We start from the raw sequence: 24,640 nt of genomic DNA on the forward strand, positions 1-24,640 counted from the left end.
CAGTTTGCATTTTCTTATATGAGCCCTGCACATGTGGCTAGACCGCGTGTGATATAGCTGCGCAATGAAAGCGAGGATGCTTGCGGACGGTACTCACAGAAAGCGTGGTTTTTGTTAGATTAAGGTACGGTTATAAAACCCAACTAGACTTATTTTCACAAGAATCAGACTGTTGTTAGTTGGCAGCCCTAGCACACAATGTTTTGTGCATCTATCTTTTTTTACAAATGCGCGCAACGAAAGCGGCTTACGCTGATGCCCTGAAAATATTCCACACCAGCGTCACTAAATACGAACTTCGCACACGTATTTGTCGCTGAACGTTCTCACTCTACATATTGCACTTCATGATGTGATAGTGCAAATGCGTATAATTTAAGCCAAACTTACAAAAATTTACTACGATATGCGATTTTATGAATATACTGCGCTGGGCATAACAGGGCGTATCGAAATCAATTGGCTGTAAATACTGTCTGCATGACCATTATATGACATGCATATCTAAGCAACAGGTCACCCTTCGGGAAAGGCTGTTTTGTACCTTTGTTGCAAGGCAAACAAGTCCGTATTTCATCTTAAACACCTGCCATTTTTAGTGTCGTGTTCAAAGCAAGGTAGTCTGATATAATTTTATATCATCTGACAAGTTTCTCAGGACTGACGAACTCAACAGATGATTGGACAAACGGCACACTTAACTATTCATCGTAGCCATTCGTTCCAAAACTCTTTTGGAAAATACCTGCACGGCCATCACCTTAAGTTTTGTAATGAAATGTCTACATCACCACTTTAGCTCCCAGGACCTCCTGGGACCTTCTGGGACCTTTGATGTGAAAACTACCTTCACACATTCTAAGCACACGATGTTCCTAATGCCCCATGGGAACAGATCAAGCACGCAAAGCGTGTATAACAAAGATCCCATCCACCTCGGCATGCAGCACGCCATGTAACGCTTTCCGCTCAGGCGGAAGTACACATGCACCGATAGTGAAACACGCCGTTATAAACAATCTATACATGGACGCCGAGACGACAGGGTGTCATGTCGCACGGCACGTCCTCGGCAGTGGACAGCGGACGCCGCTCCCGTATTGGTGCTCGTCATGATACATACCTATATCAAACTGCATGCCGGCCGCCAGATCTGCCGCCTGCCCCGCCTGCTGTCCGGCCGCGTCATCGATAAAGCCGAGCCCTGCCGCGTGCTCCCACGCTCTCTCCGCTCCAACTGCCTCAGCTCAGCGACAGAGGAGCAGGCAGTCTCGCCCATCCTCTCGTCGCCACGCCGGGGCTGTCGGGCCGAGCTAAGCCATGCACCGGAAGGGAGGCCTGGTATCCGTTAGCAACGCTTGTGATCGGAAAATGTGTGGAGGGAAACGCATGCGCTTGATAGGAACTCGGCCGTCTGTACGTCGTAGCGAAGGCTACCATTACCATGTCCCTGGTAAACTTCCACTGGTCTGGCGTCACCCGCTTTGGTGGAAGATCTTTAAATCAGCGCCAAGTGGATGTGAGGACCACAGGCGGCTCCGCACCGAACATCAGGACACAAGCATCACCAGCGCTTACCACTTCATAGATCTTATTCAGTTTACGTCTCGTGTGCGACTGTCCTGCGCGGGGTAAACTTGTCTACACATGCGCGAAACAAATATCCTTCATAGATGTTTGGAACCCAGATACATTTTGCGTTTAGCAGGACAAATTTATCCTGCATAATTCCTTGTACGTCGGATGCGAACTGGAAGATAGTGGAGGTCAAAGCCATCCCAGTTCCATACACATCAAAATATAACATCAAATAGCATCTCAGTAACATCAGAACCAGCTCTTAAGCCTTTTCAGCGCACTACCTGTCGAGATAGCGGGAAGTCGGGTTGATATAAAGCCAGCACAGCGGCCTTTTGAGTTACAGCCAGGCAAAGTCAGATCTGCTCGTGGGGACCGCCGGCCGGCCGCACCGACGAGCGGATGCTCGCGGTGTGGCACAGTTGCTGTCGAATGGAGACACGCGATCGCGAAGCAACGTCTATTTCTGGTCCTATTCTTAGGAAATGGTTTGTCAGTGAACTGACTCTCCGCTAATTTGGAGACTGGACCCCCTCCAAAGGCCCGTAATCGTTATTCATCCGCCAAGATTCGCTCCACCGCCGTATTCCAGGGGCCCTGATATCCACGACAGCATGCGGGGACGGAAACAAATGGGAAAATCGTGGCAGTCTATGCGCCTGACTTCAGACGTAGCTATCTGAAACACTTAACTCCATCAGAAGGAAATGTATTAGGAAACCGTCGCGATTCAAGCGTCTCTCTTATATTAAATCTCCCTTGTATTTAAAATCCATCATCGTTAAGAATTCAGTTCGAAGCTGTATTATGCCAATCATTACATCAATTATTCACTTTATTTGTTAGCACAAATGGCCAATGTGAAGTAATAATGACGATATGTTACATTAAAATTATGCAGTACTATGCGCACTTCAAGCGTTACCTTCCTAAGAGCTGATCACTGGTCCGCGTACAAGTTTTGGTGTCTGACATTTAACACCTTCGTTTGTGATCGTCGACCGGATTGGACTTTTGAATTCTGACCTTGTTTGACCCCTGCATACCTGATATATGGCTAATGGGATCCGCCACATAAGAGGCCAGCACCTAGGTATCATTATCTGAAAACTTTGTGTCCCTAGAGTTACTTGATGCAATTAGAGGGGGAACGGGGCAGATTTTGTCACCCCAGGCATGCCATTTTGACCTCGCCGGGGCAACTGCTAACAACATGCAGCACATTGCGTGCTGACACCACACAGTGCCGAACAAAGATGTTTCTGTCTGACAGCGGCCTCATGAAGTTTTGCGGCAGCTACGAAAATACAGGCTTTGTAAACGCTGTCAGTGCAGCATTCTAAAATAAGGTAAGAGACAACAATTGGAGGTGATATAATGACTCTCCTGACGATGTTTCCCGAAACCGCTGCGAACAAATATTTTCAGTGCATTATCTCCTACAATTGTTTTGTTTTTGGGGAGGGATTCACGAAATTGAAAACGCATGCCTTCGCGCTCGAGGTCGATTTTTCAGATGAACATTTTAACAGCTGTGTGACTTACCAAGGTTGGCACCATGTGATGGTTTCGGAAGCTTATGGAAAATTCAAGTTTCATTTAAGTTGTCTTGCGGTGGAATGATCTGATTTTTGTGCAACAAAATGCCCTCACATTACAAGGACATAGATCCAAATGTAAACGAAGCAAATATCCTTGGTTCGACCAGATCTCGGCGCGGGAGGTAATGCTCTTAACTCGTTATGTAGCCTGTTTCATGAGTAATTTCTAACTAAACCAGTGTTAAGCTTTTTTCTTAGCAAAATTACGATGCATCCTTGGAAAATATTGCGCTCGTTTTTTCTGTTGCATGTTATGGCTCTTAGTTTTTTCCTAGCTATCTAAAACTGAGGACCGTTATTCACTCAAACCATCTATCAGCCCTAATAACGCAGTTCTGAAAGCGTAAACATGTGTAAATGTAACGTATATGTATATCCAGGGCTATATCGATTTGCTAATAATGGCATTTTGTTGCTGTGATTAATTCCGAGCTGTACTTGTGTCGATCGTGAGCTTTGTTGTGTCGTCTTCAGTCACATTGTACGAGCACTAACGACGATAATCAGGAAGCTTCTTGAGTCTGCCATGACTTTTATTTGGCCTTCATGCTTTACATCAATGGCTCAAGTATTCTAAGTTTTCAAGTCTGGGTTAAACGGCTACAACTGATAAATTATATAAGCCATAACGTTTCATGTGTGTGATATGTTGCTACCATTGGTAACCAGGTGGTGAGGCGTGCAATGCCCTAAATGGGAAAATGTCACTCATGTTTCAGACGAGCAGATCTGAAGAGTGCCTCCAAGCAGCTGAAGTTGGACGGCGGCAAAAATGCGCCCCAAAATCAAAAGAAGCACCAAAAAACGCGCTGCCACACCAAACACCAATCAAGTTCAAAAAAGAAAAAGAAGCCGACAATATCTAAGAAACCACCGGAGCATCCTGCGGTCAGTAAGAGCGCCACAGACTTGAGCCGGGGCCGGGCTCGGTGTCGGAGCAGCACGCGGATCGCCTCCTGCAGTCCTCACCCATCCTCGTACCCGTCCGTGGCGCCGCTCAACTCACTGCCCGGCGCCAAGAAGAGCCGCCGGCGACGGAGGAGCCACGGCTGGTCCAGCAAGAAGCGCAGCCGCAGCCGGTCGGAGGCTCGTCAGCAGGGCTCGGTGGCCGGCCCGAGCCAGCGCGACGACAGCGACGAGCAGCCGCCGAGAACCGTGCAGCCTGTCACGACCGAGTGAGTGTGCCGCTCCCCGGCAGACCGTCAGAAGGGCGGCGAGGCGCCGGCACAGGCGCGGGGCAGGGGCTCGGAGCTGCATGGCCTGACAGTGCCTGGAGCTGCTAACTGCTGATGAGGCCTGATTTCATGTTAGGCAGTTTCCTGACCTGAGACGGTGGTGAACAGTAGGTGGTTAAGTGCTGCATGGCATTTTGTAAATGACATTCTCATTTAGAAACGATGGTCATAACAACGCTGCAGTGTGCCGAGCCGGGATTGCACCAACGTTAAAGAAAACTGATCTCAGCGGCGAATGTGTTTTTGTTTCTATCAAGTTACTGTGCGGTACAGCACGTACTTTAATGGTCATGTTGAAACATGAACGACCTTTGAAGCTCAAGGGTGGCAGGCAGCTTGCAGAATGCTTCAAGAAGTGTGCTGTCAATCCATGTGATCATAACCAATGAACCACTGTATTTCAGCACTGGCGTGGACTTCAAGGATGTTGGTGGACTGCATGAAAACGTTGAGAAACTGAAAGAGATGATCGTCTTTCCATTTCGATATCCGGAAGTATTCAAAAAGTTCGGCTGTCCTCGAGGAGTTCTGTTTTACGGGCCCCCAGGTAACGGTTCGGTGAGACATCTGTACCGCTTCCATCGTCGTTCCTGTCTGGTGTGTGAGAACCACGGCCCGCGCTCATCGTTATGGTCCTTCGCACGCAAAGTGAAATATAGACAACCACAACCATTTGGCTTACCGCGGAAGAACAGAGACCAGGGAAAGCTTGATGTTCTTTGATCTCCACTCGCACCACGCACGGGCCGCTGTTTATCAGCTGGAGAAATGTTTCGTATGTGAGATTTTAATCAGAGACTTTTCATTGAGGACAGCTGATCTGTTAATCGTATCTTGTGCAACACACTGATGGTCACGAAAATGTAAATTTCCTGCGTCGAGGCTATCGTGCTTGCAGGGTAATGAGCCAGAATGAAATGCTGTTAAATGCCATGGCGCCTAAGCTCGATCGACCCATCACCAATATGCTAGTGCATAACTGGCCTATATAATGCAACTTTTAGAGCAGAGCAGAGGAAATGACAATGACTCAGCAGGATGCCTCTGCAGGCAGAGAGGCGCACGAGGCCACTTGTCTGCACCCTGTTATCACACGCGTCGTTTGCAGGCACCGGGAAAACGCTGGTGGCTCGGGCGCTGGTGCACGAGTTGAGCAAGGGTGCGCAGAAGGTCACATTTTACTCCCGAAGCGGTTCAGATATTCTTTCCAAGTGGTTTGGCGAGAGCGAGTCCAATCTTCGGGACCTTTTTGAGGCGGTAAGTCGTCATTACCGACGAGCCGCAAGCTTCGTTTATTTGAAAATGATGGAACAACTAACGACAACAAACCAGCTGACGTAAAATTGATTGCTAGCTATGTCGCAGTGAGAGGTCAATTCAGCCCACCCCGCTGTATGTCGCTAACATGCTAGCAAGCAAAGCTGCAGAACGCTACGGCTGGCTGTGGTCATTGGCAGCGTACGCTGCTTGACCTCTGTGATCTCACCTCTTAGGACAGTCAAATATGCTAATATGCAGGTTTGAGAAAATCAGAGAAAACAATGGATGGGAATCTTTTTACCTGAAACTGGACAAACAGAGGCTGCGGAAACTGGAACTGAAGGCTTTCTAGATTTGATAATCAGACACGCTCATATAAGAGGCCCAGTTGCGTGCCTGCAGTTTGAGAACTCTTTAAATTTATGAATTCAATTTAAAATTGATGCTGCAACATTGGGTTATTAGGACAAATCTGGAAATCGTGTTCCAAGTGACATGTTATCCGACTCTTAGCTAGAAGCTATCACGCGACTGGCACCATGTTAATGAGGTGGCTGGTTTCTGCATAAGATGGCTACTAACAGCCCCATCCACCGGGACGTGGATGCGTGCAACACACAGCGTGCAAATACAGGTTGCATGGATGCGCTAACGTCTCGCCCAAAGTGCGCATCGATTCCATGTTTCCACTCGGGCCACCCACCACGCCTGTCTCGCTCCTGCTAGTCACCTCATCACCGCCTCGCGTGCAGTCTGTGTTCCCGTGTCACCAACCTCTAAACCCGACCCGGTCAGGCGAAGGCGAACCAGCCGTCGGTGATCTTCTTCGACGAGCTGGACGCTCTGGCCCCGGCACGGAACTCTCAACAGGACCACGTATATACGACCATCGTGGGTGCCTTGCTGACCCTGCTCGACGGACTGGAAGACCGGCAACAGGTCAGCAATGTCACATGCTTGCTCAGATCGCCCGCTGGTCTGGGCTATCGACAGTTCCGAGCGCTACTGGCAGCATCTCCTCAGATCGCCCGCTGGTCTGGGCTATTGACAATTCCGAGTGCCGCTGGCATCATCTCCTCAGATCGCTCGCTGGTCTGGGCTATCGACAGCTCCGAGCGCCGCTGGCAGCATTTCCTCAGATCGCCCGCTGGTCTGGGCTGTTGGCAGTTCCGAGCGCTGCTGGCAGCATCTCTTCAGACCGCCTGCTGGTCTGGGCTATCGACAGTTCCGAGCGCCGCTGGCATCATCTCCTCAGATCGCCCGCTGGTCTGGGCTATCGGACAGTTCCGAGCGCCGCTGGCAGCATCTCCGGTTTTTATCAACAATGAAGCCAAGTTTTGGCATTGCGTGCATTTACAGGCAAAACGCTCTGTACCAACGTGATATTTTGACCACTAATTGCTCTGCTGTGATAACATGAGACAGATAATCTATTTGTGCCTTTGGCGTGGCAGTACATAGATAATGTACGTACCTTTGAGGCGTGTCCGAATTAGTGAGTGCCACGAATGAGTGAATAAATAGGGCAACGAGTGTTCACCGCACGGCCTGAATACTGACATGGACTGTTTACATCTTCATGTATCTTGGGTCACGAAAGTGGCGGGCCTACGTGTAACCATGCAATGGCCGTGATCTAAGCGGCGGGAGCTGCTGTTTTTTTCACTGAGCGGCCATGTCCCGATATTGACGCTGTGGTAGTCGGAGGCTCGGCCGTTGGCTCGCAGTGCGGCCGTGACACTGGTGGAGCTGGCCGACCCTGGTGGCCGGGCGGTGCGGCGTCGAGCGCGGCCGCTGTCAGTGTCAGCGGCGGTGCCCCTCGGCCGGCAGGTGGTGGTGATTGGGGCGACGAATCGGCCCGATGCCCTGGACAGCGCGCTGCGCCGGCCCGGCAGGTTCGACCGCGAGCTCTTCTTCCCGCCTCCCAACCTGGAGGTGAGAAGGCCTGCTGGCCATGGCTGCTGGAGCGTAGGCCAGTGACGGCTTAAGCCGAACTCCACGGGTGTAAGCTGCGGCGGCTTCACTCTAATATTGAGCTGAGCACATGCCGGGGTGCATGGCGCAAAGGGGGTCATTCTGGTGTCTGGATGTCCCCGAACGGAGACTAGATTGTCTCCTGTCAGTGTGGGAGCTGTCCTGTTTTACTGGGGTAGGTCTGGCCAAATCTGTTTTGGCTCGGTTTGTCACAAAGCTCAAATATATTCTTGTTGAAAAAATTGGCATAATGTCAGTTCAGTGCATAACTAGTGCGTTAGCCTTGCTTTGGTCGCTGTGCTGTAAAATTTAGCAGGGAACGAGAGCGTAAATCGGGCTTATCGCCTTTAAGACGTGCGTCCATTGTCTCACTTCTGACGGTATTCGCTCCGTTGTACCTCGATCACTTTCTGTTTCTATTGACATTTCTGGTACGAAATCGCCATAAAATCGATAGACATGACAACGGAAGACGAGCCAATATTTGTGGCCTCGGCATGCCTGCTGTCTGCACCAGCTCCAGCAGACCGGCCGGCGGCGGGGCGGGTCTGACGGTGAGCGCCGGCGGCCGGCAGGCCCGGCGTGAAATCCTGCGTATCAGCGCCGTGGACGGCTGCTCCGAGCAGACCGGGCCGGCGGCGGGGCGGGGTGTGACGGTGGGCGCCGGCGGCCGGCAGGCCCGGCGGGAGATCCTGCGTATCAGCGCCGTGGACGGCTGCTCCGAGCTGGTGACGTGGCTGGCAGAGCGCACGTCCGGCTTCTGCGGCGCCGACATCGCGCTCCTCATCCGCGAGGCGTTCCTGTCGGCAGTCAAGGAGGCCTACCCGGCCATCTACAACACGGCTGTCAGGGTCGACATCGACCCGACGGTTAAGGTGGGTGGTGGCGGCTGCGTCATGTTCAGCTGAAGGATCCATCGTGTCAATTCCCGGCGCCTAAACGCCGAGCAGGATGCGTTAGAACCAATGCGATTTACCGCTAATATTGACATCCAAGGTATAGAAGTATTTGTTTTAAAGATTCATGCGTGGTCCTTATCCCCAGTCCTGTCCGAGGCTGATCATCAATAGGATACATACGCATATACCCAGCTGTTCATTTCAGGTCACTGGACACCACGTGACCGTTCAGCTTAGTTCCCGTGTTTGGTGCTCCAGTTCAGTAAGCGGTGACGATGTCGACCCGAGGTTGAAACTGACCTAAAGCACACACGACTGCCAGCCACCACCCTGTGCCGGCTGGGGGAGAGGGGGGGGGGGGGACGCGTCCAGCGCCGCCAGCTCCGCCGACCGCTCGCGGCTCGCAGGTACTGAAGCGACATTACGAGACGGCACTGGCCAGCTTTCGTCCGTCGGGCGGGCGCAGCATGCAGGAGTGGCGCGAGGTGGTGCCCGACATCCTGAAGCCGCTCATCGACCAGGACCGCTGCCGGCTGGTGGAGGTCATCTCCAGACGCTGCCCCTGGCTGCTGCCCAACAAAGTGAAGCGCGGGTGCGTCCGGTCCGCCGACTGTAGACGCGCTCCGGCAGAGGAGGCAGGGGCGGGTGCCCCTGGACCGCCGACTGCAGACGCGCTGCGGCAGAGGAGGAAGGGGCGGGTGCGCCTGGACCGCCGACTGTAGACACGCTGCGGCAGAGGAGGAAGGGGCGGGTGCGTCTGGACCGCCGACTGTAGACGCGCTGCGGCAGAGGAAGGAGGGGAGGGTGCGTCTGGACCGCCGACTGCAGACGCGCTGCAGCAGAGGAAGGAGGGGAGGGTGCGTCTGGACCGCCGACTGTAGACGCGCTGCGGCAGAGGAAGGAGGGGAGGGTGCGTCTGGACCGCCGACTGCAGACGCGCTGCGGCAGAGGGGGGAGGGGCGGGTGAGGGGCAGTATACGTGCTCTGTCACATGTCGGTTGATGAGCTCGCTGATTGCTGCGGGACGCAGTGCCTCTCGCGTGTGGAGGGCTGGGGCTTTGTTGAAGGCGGATCTGTCGGCTTATTCCAACATATGTTCATTTGTAGGTTTTTTTACTTGATATGTGTTCTTGCCAGTTTGCACGGCGCCCGTCAGATCCAGATACCACATGGTGTCAGGTCAGATCAGTCGGCTAGATGCGCCTCCTCCATAGCTCAGCCTTCATCAAAGGAACACCGTAGGATTACCAGAAAATGTCGTGGCATCATATGGTACAATGTCAGCTTTCTTTATATTTCTAACCCCCGCATGACGGGCATGATACTAAACATGCGACGCCGGACAAACATGGAGGACTCTGCGCCGCAGGGAGATCTGCTCACAAATGCGAGTCCTCATCTGCCCGGACGAGCGGTACCCGGAGGACGCCGAGTACGTGAGCAAGTCCGTGCTGGCCGCCTTCGCCGACTGCAACATCTGGACCATGGACGACGCGTACGTCATGTCGCTGACGTGCGTGGACGTTATGCAGGTACGACACCCGACGGCTCGCGCGTCCCAGCTGCGAGGTGGCTCGGGCTCCCTGCCACCTCGGCGATGTCAGCTTGTATCACGCTGAGGGAAATGATAAAGCCCTACTAATTGCGAAGCCGGCTGACGGTTTATCCAGTTCCAATGTCGACTGAATGTTTAACATAGAACACGCCTGTGGCGGATAGCGTACTGCGTCTTTGGCAGTCATGTTTTCCCGCGCGGACAGCTGAGGTGCCGGATCAAATCTATTTCCTGGCCGGGTAAGCGCCCTGTCTCGTCTCCACTCTACGGCCGCCGGTCGTGGCGAAGGCTGCTCCCGGCACCGGTCTGTGATATGAGCGGACACCGGTCGTGGCCGGCAGCTGTTCTATCGCCGTAGGCATATGTCGGCAGTTGCTCTATCGCTGTCGATCTGTGTGCTGCTCTATTGCCGTCGGCCTGTGTCGGCAGCTGCTCTATGACCGTGTGCTTGTGTCGGCAGCTGCTCTATTGCTTTCGGTCTGTGTCGGCAGCTGCGCCTTGACCGTCGGTCTGTGTCGGCAGCTGCTCTGTCGCCGTCGGTCTGTGTCGGCAGCTGCTCTATGACCGTGTGCTTGTGTCGGCAGCCGCTCTATTGCTTTCGGTCTGTGTCGGCAGCTGCTCTATCGCCGTCAGCCTGTGTCGGCAGCTGCTCTATGACCGTCGGTCTGTGTCATCAGCTGCTCTATCGCCGTCGGCCTGTGTCGGCAGCTGCTCTATGACCGTCGGTCTGTGTCAGCAGCTGCTCTATCGTCGTCGGCCTGTGTCGGCAGCTGCTCTGTCGCCGTCGGTCTGTGTCGGCAGCTGCTCTATGACCGTCGGTCTGTGTCGGCAGCTGCTCTATCGCCGTCGGTCTGTGTCGACAGCTGCTCTATGACCGTCAGTCTGTGTCAGCAGCTGCTCTATCGTCGTCGGCCTGTGTCGGCAGCCGCTCTGTCGCCGTCGGTCTGTGTCGGTTGCTGCTCTATGACCGTCGGCCTGTGTCGGCAGCTGCTCTGTCGCCGTCGGTCTGTGTCGGCAGCTGCTCTATGACCGTCAGTCTGTGTCGGCAGCTGCTCTCGGAGCGCATCCATGACGTAGGCCGACACCGGTCGCCAACCGTGCTTTACATGCCACGGCTCGAGGAGCTGGAGGAGGCACTCCAGCTGCGCGTCGGCACCGGCCTGGACCGTCTGCTGGGCATGCTGCCGCGCTGGGCGCCGCTGCTGGTCGTGCTGACCAGCGTACAGCCGTACGCCGGGCTGGCCGAGCACCACCAGACGGCGTTGGCCACGGCGCACCTCCACAAGGCGGTGCGGCCGGACCAGCCGCAGCGGTACGCCTTCTTCTCCACCCTGCTGGACCACGGTGAGCCGTCCTCCGGCGAGGCCGACCTCGGGGGCTGTCGATCGGGGACACAGGTAAAATATTGGCAAGGGGAGGAGTCACAGGGTTGACAAAGTGTCCGCTTATGGTGAAAGACCGCCCCCCCCCCCTCCCCGCTGCAAAAGAAATCACCGGACATGGCCCAGCTAATTTGGGGGTATGATTCTCTTCGTTTTACTTTCATTTTACGTTTTTTAACTGGAACAAAAGCCGGAAACTACCGTAAGATAAGATTTTGTTTTGTTTTATTAATAGCTCGACAAAATGAACGGATTGGCATGTAGAGCATCATAACTGGTACTGGAATCTGGTGGTGAAGCTGGAAGAACGAAGGACTAATCTTCGTTTTTTGTGTTGCTGTAGCTGTTCATCTGCTCAGAAGACAGTCTCAAAACTATGCAAGTAAATTATACGCCTCAGTCTAACCTTTGAACGGTACCAACCGATTTTGTAGGGCTTTTGAAAGCATTATTTCACGACAGTCGTTCTCGCGTGCGCGGCCCCCGCCGCTTGGCGCTGTCTTTAGCAGCCAGCGCTGTTCAGTTTGACGGAAACTGCAACCCGGCCATCGGTGTTCTTGTGTCTTGGCTTGTGAGTGCGCAGGCTCAAGACTTTTTATGGTCTTTATTTCGTTAGTCGATTCTGCAAAAGGATGGACCTCTTCAGACAAGCATGAGTTAGCCATTTTTCGTTTTTGACCTCATTTGGATCAACTCTATTGACACGGCTGAGACCCCTTGCATTTCTTTCAGGCAAGGGCTCGGTGGAAAGAACACGAGGAGCATGTAACCGTTCCCGGCCAGGGACTGAGAGGCCATTCTGTCCCAGTGCGGGGTGCCTACCGACTGCTATTCTGCGACACGGAAGTGGGGTCCCCTGGTCCATCCGGAAGCCCTTAGAGGAATGGTATCCTATATTGGCCCCCTCCCTCATGAGGGAGAGCCTCTGACCTGGGCAGTAGACTACGGATCAACGCAGGGGTTCTCATTGACACAAAAAAAGATCCATTATCGCCGTGGGTGATCCAATAATTGGCATAGAGACTCCACTTTGGCTTGATGGGCCCTCGGCTGACCTGGGGTGGAGGGTCCTTTTTTCGATACTGGAAACCCTGACTGACACAGGGCCTTACATTGACGCATTGTTAACTCTCATCATAAGTTTTCACACTGTCGGCGTCATAGGTTTTCATTGTCAGAGAGTGTCACGGAGCGGAAATGGCCCCCCAGGCTCAGACCGACATGGTGCGAACCAGTACAAGATGGCCTCTGGCATTTGGGGTCCCGTCCCTTTTCTTCTTCGCCGTCCCTGTCCCTGCTCACCAAATGTTTCCCTGCCGACACGGTGCTCTTGCCGACACAAGGCCCCTGCCAGGCAATGAGGGCCGCTGACCGACGCAGCCGAACCCTTGTTTGGGGGGGGGGGGGGCGATCAATGGAATTGCAGGCTCAGGTCTTGGTCCGTTTCTTCTGGTCGAAAAGGGCTCTTAGGGGCTCAGGCCGACATGGAACCGACTGTTGGTGGTCGTTGTTGTTGGTGGTCGTTGTTGGTGGTCTCTGGCTGAAATAGAGGCCCACATTGTTCCAAGGGGTCCCCAACTGACGCAGGAGGCACTCTGTATGACATTTCCCGGCCCTACGGCCAGGCACTTAATGTGACCTACAGCCAGCCTTTCGGGCCCTTCGGGGCTGAGATAGGCCCTTGATTGTCAGTTACCAGGGACCTTTCGAACCCCTCTTCGGCCCTTCGAACACTGCCGGAGGCCCACCCAGGGCCCCTTGTCGGCACAGGACCCCCGTTAGGTATTGTGGACCCTGACCACACAATGGGCCGACAGTGACTTAGGGGCCCGACCAATGTAAATCGTGATCCCAGGCATTGTCTCTGCTTGGAATGAGCTCTGAGACCGAGACCATCACGGACCCGGCTGTTTGGAACTGGTGATACCTGACCAATATTAAGGCCTCCATAGACCCAGGGGACCCTCAATCGGCATTAAGTGTTTTCTGACAGGTACTTGAGGGCCCGGCCCCGCAGGCTGGGTCCCTAGTACGACCTCCGTACAGCCGTGCTGTTCCTTCGAGGCCCTCAAAGCGGGCACCTAATAGTCTACCTTCACGGAACCTTCAGGCCTCTCGGGACTTAAGGGATAGGCACGGGCCCCTTGTGACCCCCTCCCTTCACCACCGCTTCGGGTAGGGGTGATCGACCTTGGTAGTAAACGCGATAGACTCTAAGCAGTATGCGGCGTGGTGAAATATCAAGGTTATAGTTTATGTATTACCCGCTAGATGTCTAGTGAAGGAAGACCCTGCGGCCCGTGCCGTTGTAACGCCGCGAGACGTAGTAACTGGCAAACCAGGGACCACTAGCCGCCATACACATCTACCCAAAACCTTCTGCAATGCCGTGCGGAACCGCAGCGTCAATGAAACGTTCTAAGAGGGGACGGACTAATAATTTTTAAAGCCGATTCATTTCAAATTCACATCGCTGTCGCACGTCGCGTATTCCCATACTACCACGGGAAATTTAGCAGGTACTACCACAAGGTTTTGCTTTCTCAAAATAAAATCTTTGTTTTCTGGGGTCCCCTGTGCCTGCATTTGTGAGGATGCTATTAACCTAAAAGCCAATATCGACAATCAGGCCCGTCATAAAAAAGCATGGCAACATTTGTCATGAGGAAAATTACCGGCTGCTTGTCCTCAACAAGGTAGCACAGTGGAGTTATAAAGGTGACCAATGCCGTCCTTGGATGACAACGAGTGTGCAGGTCACTGCTCATCATTTGCCCTTAGTGTTTTCTTTGGGCTCTCCCGTGTTCTTCGTATTCGAGGTTTTGAGAGCCGTTAGTGATCCGAGATATTTGGACAGTCCTCTTTGACGATGTACTCAGTGTCTGAGTCAGTGTTAGTTGGAGGGTAACTTTGCCTATGATTGCCTTGTTATCTGTTCGTTCGCGCATTCCCAGTTCCGGATCACACACACGACGTTCCACAGTTGCGTCTGAATCTGAGCCGTCCCACCGGAGTCCAACGGAATCGCGCCAAGGTACACGATGGCGCACGGGGCACAACAGCGATGTGGGGGAACTGGCTCCTAAATTAGGGACGCTATACATTTAAAAAGGGGCATCACAAGACAAGGACTGGGTCCACCCAGGGCCATCTAGTTAAATATGCAGATACTCCGGTGTTTCCTCCAGGTTAATACAGTACATTTCTGCCATGGTCTGTGAAAGACGAGTCATCGGCGTGCTACGAAACGTGTTAGCCTGTTGGACCACTGCGTTGCGGCGACGTCATCTAGCAAGGCGGAGTGGAAGAGCGGAAGATAGCAACACAGCACTTTGTTGCTGTTCCAGGACAAACTGAATTTAGATCTGCACTAAGTGATGTTTCCTTAAGCTAAGGTGTGGCGTGCACTGTGCGTTGCAGCGTTATTAACAGAACACACCAGATCAGTTCGCGAGCGTCGGGGTGGAGGGCTGTATGTGACGCGCTCGGTTGGGCGGGGGTCAAGTTGACACCCTAGGATATCAAAATTCAAGAGGTCTAGATGAACATAATTCGCAGAGTGGGTAGACCTATGTGTGAACTGGCTTAGTTCAAACTTGGAGATTTGCACATTTTGACCGTTAGGTGAAATAAGGTCAAATAAAGTCAAAACCCAGACTGGTGTCCAAAGCGCCCTCAGAGTTACCATACAACCAACTGCATCCTATTTACCTCTTATAAGCAAAAGTTCACTGGCGTTAATATCAAGCAGACCTTATTTGGCCTTCACGCAGTCCAGGTGACCAAAAACCTTCGAGATCGTTTTGATATTTGAATTGAAATCGTCGCGTCACATCACGGTCTACGCTAGGCCGCATGTTCCATAACACAAAATATTGGTTGGGCTCATTGCAGGTCAGCGTTCTATTCTAACTTTCATGAAGTCCAAAAAAGATGTGTATGGACGTCCCGGTTTACAACAAATTCAAACTGAGCATCCAAAACTACCCAAGGAATGAAGAGCTTTAGTAAAAAAGGTGTTCGTTGATAACTTGAGTCTGACCTTCACACCTGATCCAAAGTCAGTGGAAGCAGTCGTTATCCTAAATTCAGATGCTTAATTGTCTACGAATCCATCTCAAAGATGCATGGCTTCGTCTGACACTTTATTGGTGCGTCAGATTAAGCGGCTCTTCAGGAATTGCCTCCCCTGACAGCCGTGATCTGACCTTGACCTGACATTGGCTAGCTACCTCACAAGGCGCGTCAATTTTTTTCGCTCATAAGATTTCATCTTTAATTGACTGTAACTTAAGAAACATCGACTCGGCTACACCGCACCGCCCGGAAGTTATTTCTGAAAAGCCTTGGGAGCTGGTCAAATTGACCCCACCACCTAACGCGTGTTAAAAAAACCACATGTTCACCGTCTCGTAACAAAAACAAGCAAAAAAGCGACAATGTTTGTTCAATGAACATTGTTTAAATGGACAATGTGGGATAGTGCGCCTCCTAAACGCGGACCAGAGCGCCCCGGGCGTTTTGCCCACTGAGACATACGCTAAGCGAGGTGTAAGCAGGCATGTTGTCGGTACGCACTGTGTTTCTGTTAGCGCACCATCACAGACACGTTACTTTCGTTTTTTGCCTTGTGTTGTTTGCTTCCTGGTGTTTGTCCTGGCTACTAATTATCCGCCGTCCATCTATGGACGGCCAGGAATGCTTCTGCTGCGGTCCGTTGCACACGGAAAGAACTATGCGTTACTGCGCGTTAGGTCCCTATAAAAAATAATAATCTGTTGTACTCCTTGCTGACCTGATATCCGTGCCCGTCCGTTTTGCCAGGGTGAACGGCAGGCGACGCCATATAGCCTCAGCAGCTGAGCGTGTCGTAAGGCTCCAGTTACACATAAACTGGGATACACCATGAAAATGTAACATGAAAACAAGTCCTGTCACTTCAGAATTCGAATTCATGGTGGGATCAAATCGGGTTGAACGCTGGAACACACCTAGGTCGGAGCCCCCCCCCCCCCCACACACAAGGCCGGAACGCGCCTAGGTTAGAACTGCCCCACCGGAGCGCACCTAGGTTGGAACTGCCAGACCGGAGCGCACCTGGGTCGGAACTGCCAGACCGGAGCGTACCTAGGTCGGAACTGCCAGACAGAGCGCACCTAGGTCGGAACTGCCAGACCGGAGCGCACTTAGGTCGGAACCCCCAGTGCGGAGTTCCGTTGTGTCTGGCTTGTGCGCGAGCGACCGTTCAGTTTTCGGCCCGCCGTGCCGTCGACAAGCGCATACTGTGACGTTGATCGCCTACTCAGCCGTCGACGCTTTTGGCCACGAGATGCCGGGCCGTCTCTCCCTGGACAAGAGGGCGATCCGCTGCAGGTGCCCGATTAGCCATAAATGAAAAGAACTCCTCCTTTTGGGAAAATCTCCATTTCCAATGACTTACACTGGCTAGCAGGGCCGTATGGCAATGGGGGAGCACAACTCAAAATGGATTCATATACCACACTGGAGCGCACAGCGCGCCGCCTGGGAGCGGTTGGCATCTCCGACGGCAGTAGGTAAGTAACATCATGACGCTAGGTACCATAGACGTCAAACGCGTCGTTAATCGACGGGATGATTTCATTACGAGCCCAAACCAGGTAAACAATGGCCAAGGGCACGTCTTTGAGCGACTCACCAGTGCGTCATGTACCTATGCACCTTGGCTGGCGCGCCGTCCGTGTTACCGGCGGTGTAGACCTCAGCGCCCAGCAACAACAGCCTGGTAATTAACACGGCTCGGGTCTTGTTCCACATCGATCGGCATGTCTGGGACATCCATCACACCGTCCGGTGCTGAACGCTGCTGATACCTGGCAGTGTATGCATCACCTCGGTCATGCTCTTTCGTTTCGGGTCGGAAAACACATGCGATTCAGAGCTGACCATCACGCGTGCGGAACCGAAAGGCCGAGGGAGCTCTCGGCGTGGTGACATCGACAAAGGTCGCTGGACCGTTCACATTTCTCAGTCAGGTTGGAAAGCTCACCGCCGGGCAGCCGGGCACGCCTGCGCGCAGCGCGTGCAGCGTGTGCGATAGCTTCCCGGACACACCGGTCAGCGCCGGATTCTGGCATAAGCAGTGGCATGAGTCTGCGGTATCCCAGTGGCATGAGTCTGCGGTATCCCAGTGGCATGAGTCTGCGGTATCCCAGTGGCTTGAGTGCGGTATCCCAGTGGCATGAGTCTGCGGTATCCCAGTGGCATGAGTCTGCGGTATCCCAGTGGCATGAGTGCGGTATCCCAGTGGCATGAGTGCGGTATCCCAGTGGCATGAGTCTGCGGTATCCCAGTGGCATGAGTCTACGGTATCCCAGTGGCATGAGTCTGCGGTATCCCAGTGGCATGAGTCTGCGGTATCCCAGTGGCATGAGTCTGCGGTATCCCAGTGGCATGAGTCTGCGGTATCCCAGTGACATGAGTCTGCGGCATCCCAGTGACATGAGTCTGCGGTATCCCAGTGGCATGAGTCTGCGGTATCCCAGTGGCATGAGTCTGCGGTATCCCAGTGACATGAGTCTGCGGCATCCCAGTGACATGAGTCTGCGGTATCCCAGTGACATGAGTCTGCGGTATCCCAGTGGCATGAGTCTGCGGTATCCCAGTGACATGAGTCTGCGGTATCCCAGTGGTATGAGTCTGCGGTATCCCAGTGACATGAGTCTGCGGTATTCCAGTGGCATAAGTCTGCGGTATCCCAGTGGCATGAGTCTGCGGTATACCAGTGACAGGATGTTGACATGCGGTCTGAGCCGTGTATTCCGTTAAATATCCAATCCAATAAATATCATATAGTTGTGCTTTATGCTTGCTTTGCTGCGCGAAGAGCCGGTGTGTTTGACCTCGGTGTAGTGCAGTCTCCGGCCACATAGCGGTGGCTTACATCTCAGTGACGTACAGCATGTCTTCGTTTTTTAATTCGTTTTTAAGATCGCAGTGCCTGCGTCACTGGGCAGTCCCTTGCGTGTGTGAACGCTATGCTCATTGTTGCTCGAGCTTTGCGGTATGTTTTCGACGGCTCAATCTTTGCGCAGCTTGTTCCTCCTGCATTCAGGAAAAATCCCCTCTGCTAAACGTCAAAGCCTGCCAACGCTCTCACACACGCTCTGAGCGGAACTGGTATCGGACAGCGGTAATTGATGTGGCAAATCGTCACGAGGGTTAACCCCGTCGCACTCGCGAATATCTCGGCAACCCGCGCAGTCGCCTGCGCTCTGTGTCACGTAATACGGACAGGCAGGCAGACAGACAGACGCACGCGCCGGAATCAGGTAAACATTGGCACTGGCTTGCGATGGTTTCTTCAATAATGCGCTAGCCGTATTCACTGGCACGTATGCACGCACCACGTGAAAACACTAGATATATCACCACCACCACTACCACTACGTATACACGCGTGACAACTCCGAACGAGTGCTACTTGAACTTTGGGGAAGACTCAAACCTGAGTGGTCCAGCTGGCCGTGGTGTCGCCAAGTTCAAGCTTTTCCAAACTTATTACTCTGCAGTCTTCGACACGATTCCATAACTATTTGGCAACAGGAAAACACACACACACACACACACACACACACACACACACACACACACACACACACACATATATATATTTATATATATATATATATATATATATATGTATATGTATTTGCGCATGGGCACATCTCGTATACGCTTAAGTACATATGCATATTAGATGTTCGATTGGGGGCAATTTTCCTGAAGCACTATGATATATTCAAATGCCATGGAACACATCTGTTGCGAAAAGCTTGAGCCGTAGCGACACGGAGCTCCCATGGAAGGATTTGCACAGTTTCACGGAAGGATGAAAAGGAGTGATTAGTATCACGGATGGAATAGTTGTTCGGACTATCGTGCTCGAGCTGCCCGGGAAGGACATGTCCTGCCTTTAGACAAGACAATTTCAAGACGAGAAAAGTTTCACACAAGAGAAGGCCCATTGTATAAAACGTTGTGTACATGCCAACTCACCAGACGCGGACGTCAGTCCGAACAATTATTGCATCCATTCAATCCATCAAAGGATTCGCACACAAACACGCCAAATGAACTTTCAGAATAGATAAGACAGGAGTATTAGCCGTATTCTTCAGATAAAAATCAGGAAAATGGAGATATGGATTCTCGTGGCTTTTCTCCGAGGAATAAGGCTAATACTACTGTCTTATCTATGTGAGCAATGCTCCTCGTTAATGCACTGAACAGCTTACGTAAGCTTGCAGAATGTAAAACACGTACTTCTTGTAATGAGAATAAATATGGAGTGCATGACAAAAGGTTATTACCTTAATGTTAAAAGCCAACACTAAGTATGATAAATGTCTAGATACATGACTTGTTTCAGTGTCATGTGCATCATTAAGGGCCAGTCGCTGAGGCCATCGTTGCAGCACACTCGGCTAAAGCCGGCTTCCTTTGTCGTCAGCGCCGTGCATGATTGCAGTTTTCCAACTAAGCAGGCGGCAACATAACGACGCATAACTGGCCTCAGAGGATAGCCCGTTGTACCATCTATAAACTGTATCGAACTGTACTGAACAGCACCATTAACGCGCGCCCGGGTGGCCGGCCAGGTACCCTTCGCCCGGGTTGGGGGGTTAATTTGATGCCCTGAGACCTTACACACTAAGAAAGCTAGAAACACCAAATTTACAGGGTGTTTGAACCTGTACGTGAGCCCACTTAGGTCAAAGTTTCAGGTCCCTAGGTCATGATCTTCAGGTCAAATAAGGTCAAACAAAGTCAAATCCCAGGCTGGCCTCCAAAGTGCCCGCATAACCTAGATAACTGTTTCTAAGCAAAATATCACATGCTCAGTTAAGGCCAGTGACCTTTTTTGACCTCTTGAAGGTCATGGTGACAAAAATTATGCAAGATTGCTCTGGGTTTTGCATTTGAATAAGCGACAAGGATTACGCCAGACAGTATGTCCCTAAAAAAATGGCGACCTGGGTCATTTCAGGTGAATGACCTATTCTGACCTCTAAGAAGTCCATGGAAGATGTGTAATACGATTCCTGTTATGAATAAATTCTAAATGAGCACCAGAAAACACATACTTGGCTAAGAGGCCCCAGGGCCCAGACTGGCGCGAAGACGACTGTTCAGTTTTGGTGGTCTCGGTCAGCAGAGCAGCGTAAGGCCCTCACTGTCCCAGGGCCTTCGATTGGTGAAAGAGGCCCTCCGACTGATTTTTGACAGTCCGGCCTCTGACTGGGATCCCTTCATATACCTCCCGGCCTGTCCTTCGGACCCTCCGCTCGGACTCTTGACCGCCGCCCCCGCAGGACCTAAGGACCTAGGGTCAGGCATGCGCCTCTGTTTTACAAATAGTGACCCGCTTGGTTCCTTGCAAAATTAAAGATTTTTGGGCAATTTTTGATATCCTGGAATTTGACGCTATTTGAAATTGAGAGTTTTACAGCCCTTTGTGCTGCCTCTGTAGAATTGCCAGTCTCCTGAAAACACAGGCCATGATACCCAAAACGAAGGCTTAGGGCATCTCTCCCCGATATGATGCCCGATGTATATAAGTATGCATATATGTATATATATATATATATATATATATATATATATATATATATATATATATATATAGCGCCTCCGAAGGAGCCGTCCCAGGAAATCGCCAAAGGGGAAGGCACAGACATTGTACTGCTCCTGATTTTGGTGTCGGTTGGAAATAAAAATGGGGTTGGTTTGAATGGCCCGTTTGGATTAAGTGCATATTGAAAACAAAGAATAAGGTGCCCTAAGATGAATGGTTTGGTGAGCCATCGCCGAATGGACCGATCCCGAAATGTGTCAGTGGGCAGGTGCGAGCACAACGGTGCCGCCCGCAATTTGTTGCCGGTTGAAATTGAACGATTTGGGGCCTTTTGTGGCGCACCCTGGTGAAACTTAAAATAAGTGTTGTGGTGCTCAGCAATAAAGCTTTTTATGCCTGTTCGCCGAAGAGCCGGTACAGGATTTGGTCGGGGCGTAAAGCTGAAAAACGTGGCATCCCTTAAAAATTACTGCTTTGGAACACTTTGAGTGGCGTGCTTGAAACTCGCGCCTCTAGAAAATAAATATCGTATGTACCAAAACGAAGACTTTGATATCCCTTTACCGTGGGGTTTTTGTGCTATCAAGGGGCGCTAAAATCTTACAAATGGCCCAAGGTGATGAATAGCATGCCCCACGCCCCTTATCCTCTCTGGATCCAACCCTGTCTGCACAGTATTGTTCGATTACGGATAGAAGATCGAGATAATCAAATTTCAACAGTCCAGGAGTATTGTCATCGTATCATTCATTGAAATATCGTTTTTAGCCCCAATGGCTGTTAATTCCGGGAAGAACACAACAGCTACTCAAGATTGTTGCCTTCCTGTAGCCTCCTGGTGCAGCCTTCAAGCACCACCATTTTTGTGCACGTGCGTTATTGATTTTGACAGGGAGGTGCCGTGACCACTTAGTGGTTGGTTTGTATCCAGCAACTAATCCGTCATTGAACGAAAACAAGATCAGAAATCACTATATCACATGTTCGAAATCTGTGAGACGTCTATTGAAGAAACATCTCTGAGATACTTAAGCCCACCTGCTGTGCTGTACTCATGCTCAAAAGATGAGTTCTTGATATATATATATATATATATATATATATATATTATTTCTTTTGATCTTTATTTTATTTGATCTTTATTTTTATGATTTGATTATTTCTTTTGATCTTTTGTCTTATTTCAGTTGATCTCACGTAATTCATCGACCGACCTGACTGTACGCCAGTCAGGGTGATTAAATCACTTGAGGTCATTCATGGCACCGGCAGTAGTTAGCGAAGTCACCTCGCAGGTGTTCACCCAGTGATTAGTTATGACCGTTTATAATAAAGAGGACTTTGCAGATTTCCAGACCGATGGCTTACACGTGTGAAATGGAGGAGTATGGTAATGAGTTCCACGGATACGACATCACCCTGACCTGACCTGACCTTGAACCTTATTTTTGTTGGCATCATAATGGAGTTTGAAGCGCAATAACATGCGGTTTTGTTCGATGCTGGTGCCTGCAGCAGGTCGTGACGGGGCCGGACGGTGCCTGCCGCAGGTCGGGGTCTGTCGCCGCTGACGGGGAAGGCCGGTGCCTGCCGCGGGTCGGGGTCTGTTGCTGGGAGCGGCCGCTGACGGGGCCGGGCGGTGCCTGCCGCAGGTCGGGGTCTGTTGCTGGGAGTGGCCGCTGACGGGGTTGGCCGGGGGCCTGCTGCAGGTCGGGGTCTGTCGTCGCTGACGGGGTAGGCCGGTGCCTGCCGCAGGTCGGGGTCTGTCGTCGTTGACGGGGCCGGGCGGTGCCTGCCGCAGGTCGGGGTCTGTCGGAGCGCAGCATTGACCAGCTGGTGCAGCTGACGCGCGGCTGGAGCGTCCAGGAGCTGGGCCAGCTGAGCGTGCGCGTCTCGCAGATCCGCTCCGAGAGCAAACACACGCCCTCCGTCGCCAGCCTGATCAAGGCGAGTGCCGGCCGGGTGCCGGTTCCGCTGACCAGCTGGCGGCGCCCAGCAGCGGCAGCGACCGTGAGGCCGGAGCCAGGGTCCGATGTGGGGTCACGCTCACCACAGCGGCGTGAGCACCAGCTGGTGCAGCCTGGATCGACCTGTTTAGCCTGGGGCTCTGTAATATCAAATTACATATGGCTTGCCTTATCACAGTTGGCTTTTGACGGGCACCACCGGCTATTTATGACCTCAGCACCAGAGCAATAGATGTCTTACAGATGCCCAGCACCGATCAGTGTTGTTCTTGTAAGTGGCAGCATTCTTGAGCTGTTGCATTTGGCAGGAGCTGACCATCGAGCGGGAACTAGTCAGCAAGCGAGCGTGAGCCTACGAAGCCAATCAGCAGGCATTTACTGCAGGCTTGGGCCGCAGGCGACTTCTATCTGTCACTTCCGTCCGTCGCTGGACCAACGCCTGTCGTCACACTAACGGCCGCGTGTAACTCGCACAAAATGAGCGTGTGTGCTGTGGTACTCTTGTTCATATGACGTATGGAACAGAACGCAGCGGTGCCATTTGTTTCTGTTCGTGGATCTGATGGAAGCTAAACGTCCGTTTTGTTATACGATTTGTAAGTCAAAACGTTTTGCTAATAAAACACTTTTTACAAACTGCTTTCTTTTCCCCACACACACCGTTGGAAATATCAAAATCCATCGTTCCAGATCTTGTCAGCGTGTCACGTGACCCTTGAGACCATGCACAAGACATCATGTGGTTCGCTGTTGGGTTCCCTAACCGAAGCATCACAATCTCGAGTCGCTCTGTGCCCTGGGTGTCGAGGTATGGCGGAAAACGTGAAAACAGCCGAAAAAGGTAAAATTTATATTCCTAGCTCGCGAGTGCTCATCCGTGGCACGTGGGATGCAACACGTTACATCACGCGATTGCCAGTTGAATTATCTATCGAACTGAGCTACTTCCGAGTTCCTGTGGCCCGTCGTTGACGACTTATATTTCCAGGATGGCGCACCCAGTCGGCTGGGCGCCGATCTGTCGAAAATTTTATTCGCCCGTGTTATGGGCGCCGGCGTTTTCCGAAATGCCGATATTCCTTACTTTCGCGGCGATTTCCAGCGGAGCCTGCGTCGTACAAAGTGGTGATGTGAGCTGAAGTCGCTGATCGTACATTAGCGGACGCTCTCAAGTTGGATTCTATCTGCTCTTGGTGCCAAGATGTAGCGCGACACGGGCAAAAACAAACACAGCCAAAGGGATCTTGCCATCTCGCGGGCGTGTGACACGTGGCACGTGCGGCTTAAGATTTAATGACATGCGATTCCCTATCGGAGCGTGCTACTCCCAAGCCGTTTTACCCGTGGTTGCCTGGATATCGGTCCGGGATAACAAGCGAAATAGCCAGGTGATGTGTTTGGTGGCCGCCGTGGCCCGCCGGCTGTGAAACGATTTGGCGCTGGCGACCTACCACAGACGCACGTGTGCCGTCAGTCATTTTACTCCAAGGGAATGTGTCTAGTCTTAGGATTTTCGTCAAAAAGACGCCCCTGCAGCTATCTGAACCGAGCCATTGATATCGGCAGCGATGAA

The 24,640-nt window shown here is 52.1% G+C and overlaps 1 protein-coding gene across 1 annotated transcript; it reads left to right on the plus strand.

The window, feature by feature from the left end:
• The first annotated feature begins 3,122 nt into the window (after nt 1–3,122).
• LOC119112390 (ATPase family AAA domain-containing protein 2-like) lies at nt 3,123–23,675 on the plus strand. Its single transcript, XM_037236570.1, has 12 exons — nt 3,123–3,301; nt 3,899–4,354; nt 4,819–4,961; nt 5,523–5,671; nt 6,470–6,613; nt 7,505–7,609; nt 8,326–8,523; nt 8,955–9,139; nt 9,917–10,079; nt 11,152–11,446; nt 22,902–23,047; nt 23,376–23,675. The coding sequence occupies exons 1-12, from the start codon at nt 3,222–3,224 to the stop codon at nt 23,415–23,417; spliced, it is 2,106 nt and encodes a 701-aa protein (XP_037092465.1). The 5' UTR covers nt 3,123–3,221; the 3' UTR covers nt 23,418–23,675.
• Nucleotides 23,676–24,640: the final 965 nt, after the last annotated feature.

Source organism: Pollicipes pollicipes, unplaced genomic scaffold, assembly GCF_011947565.3.
Source record: "Pollicipes pollicipes isolate AB1234 unplaced genomic scaffold, Ppol_2.1 Scaffold_7261;HRSCAF=8764_pilon_pilon_pilon, whole genome shotgun sequence".
Taxonomy (NCBI): Eukaryota; Metazoa; Arthropoda; class Thecostraca; order Pollicipedomorpha; family Pollicipedidae; genus Pollicipes; species Pollicipes pollicipes.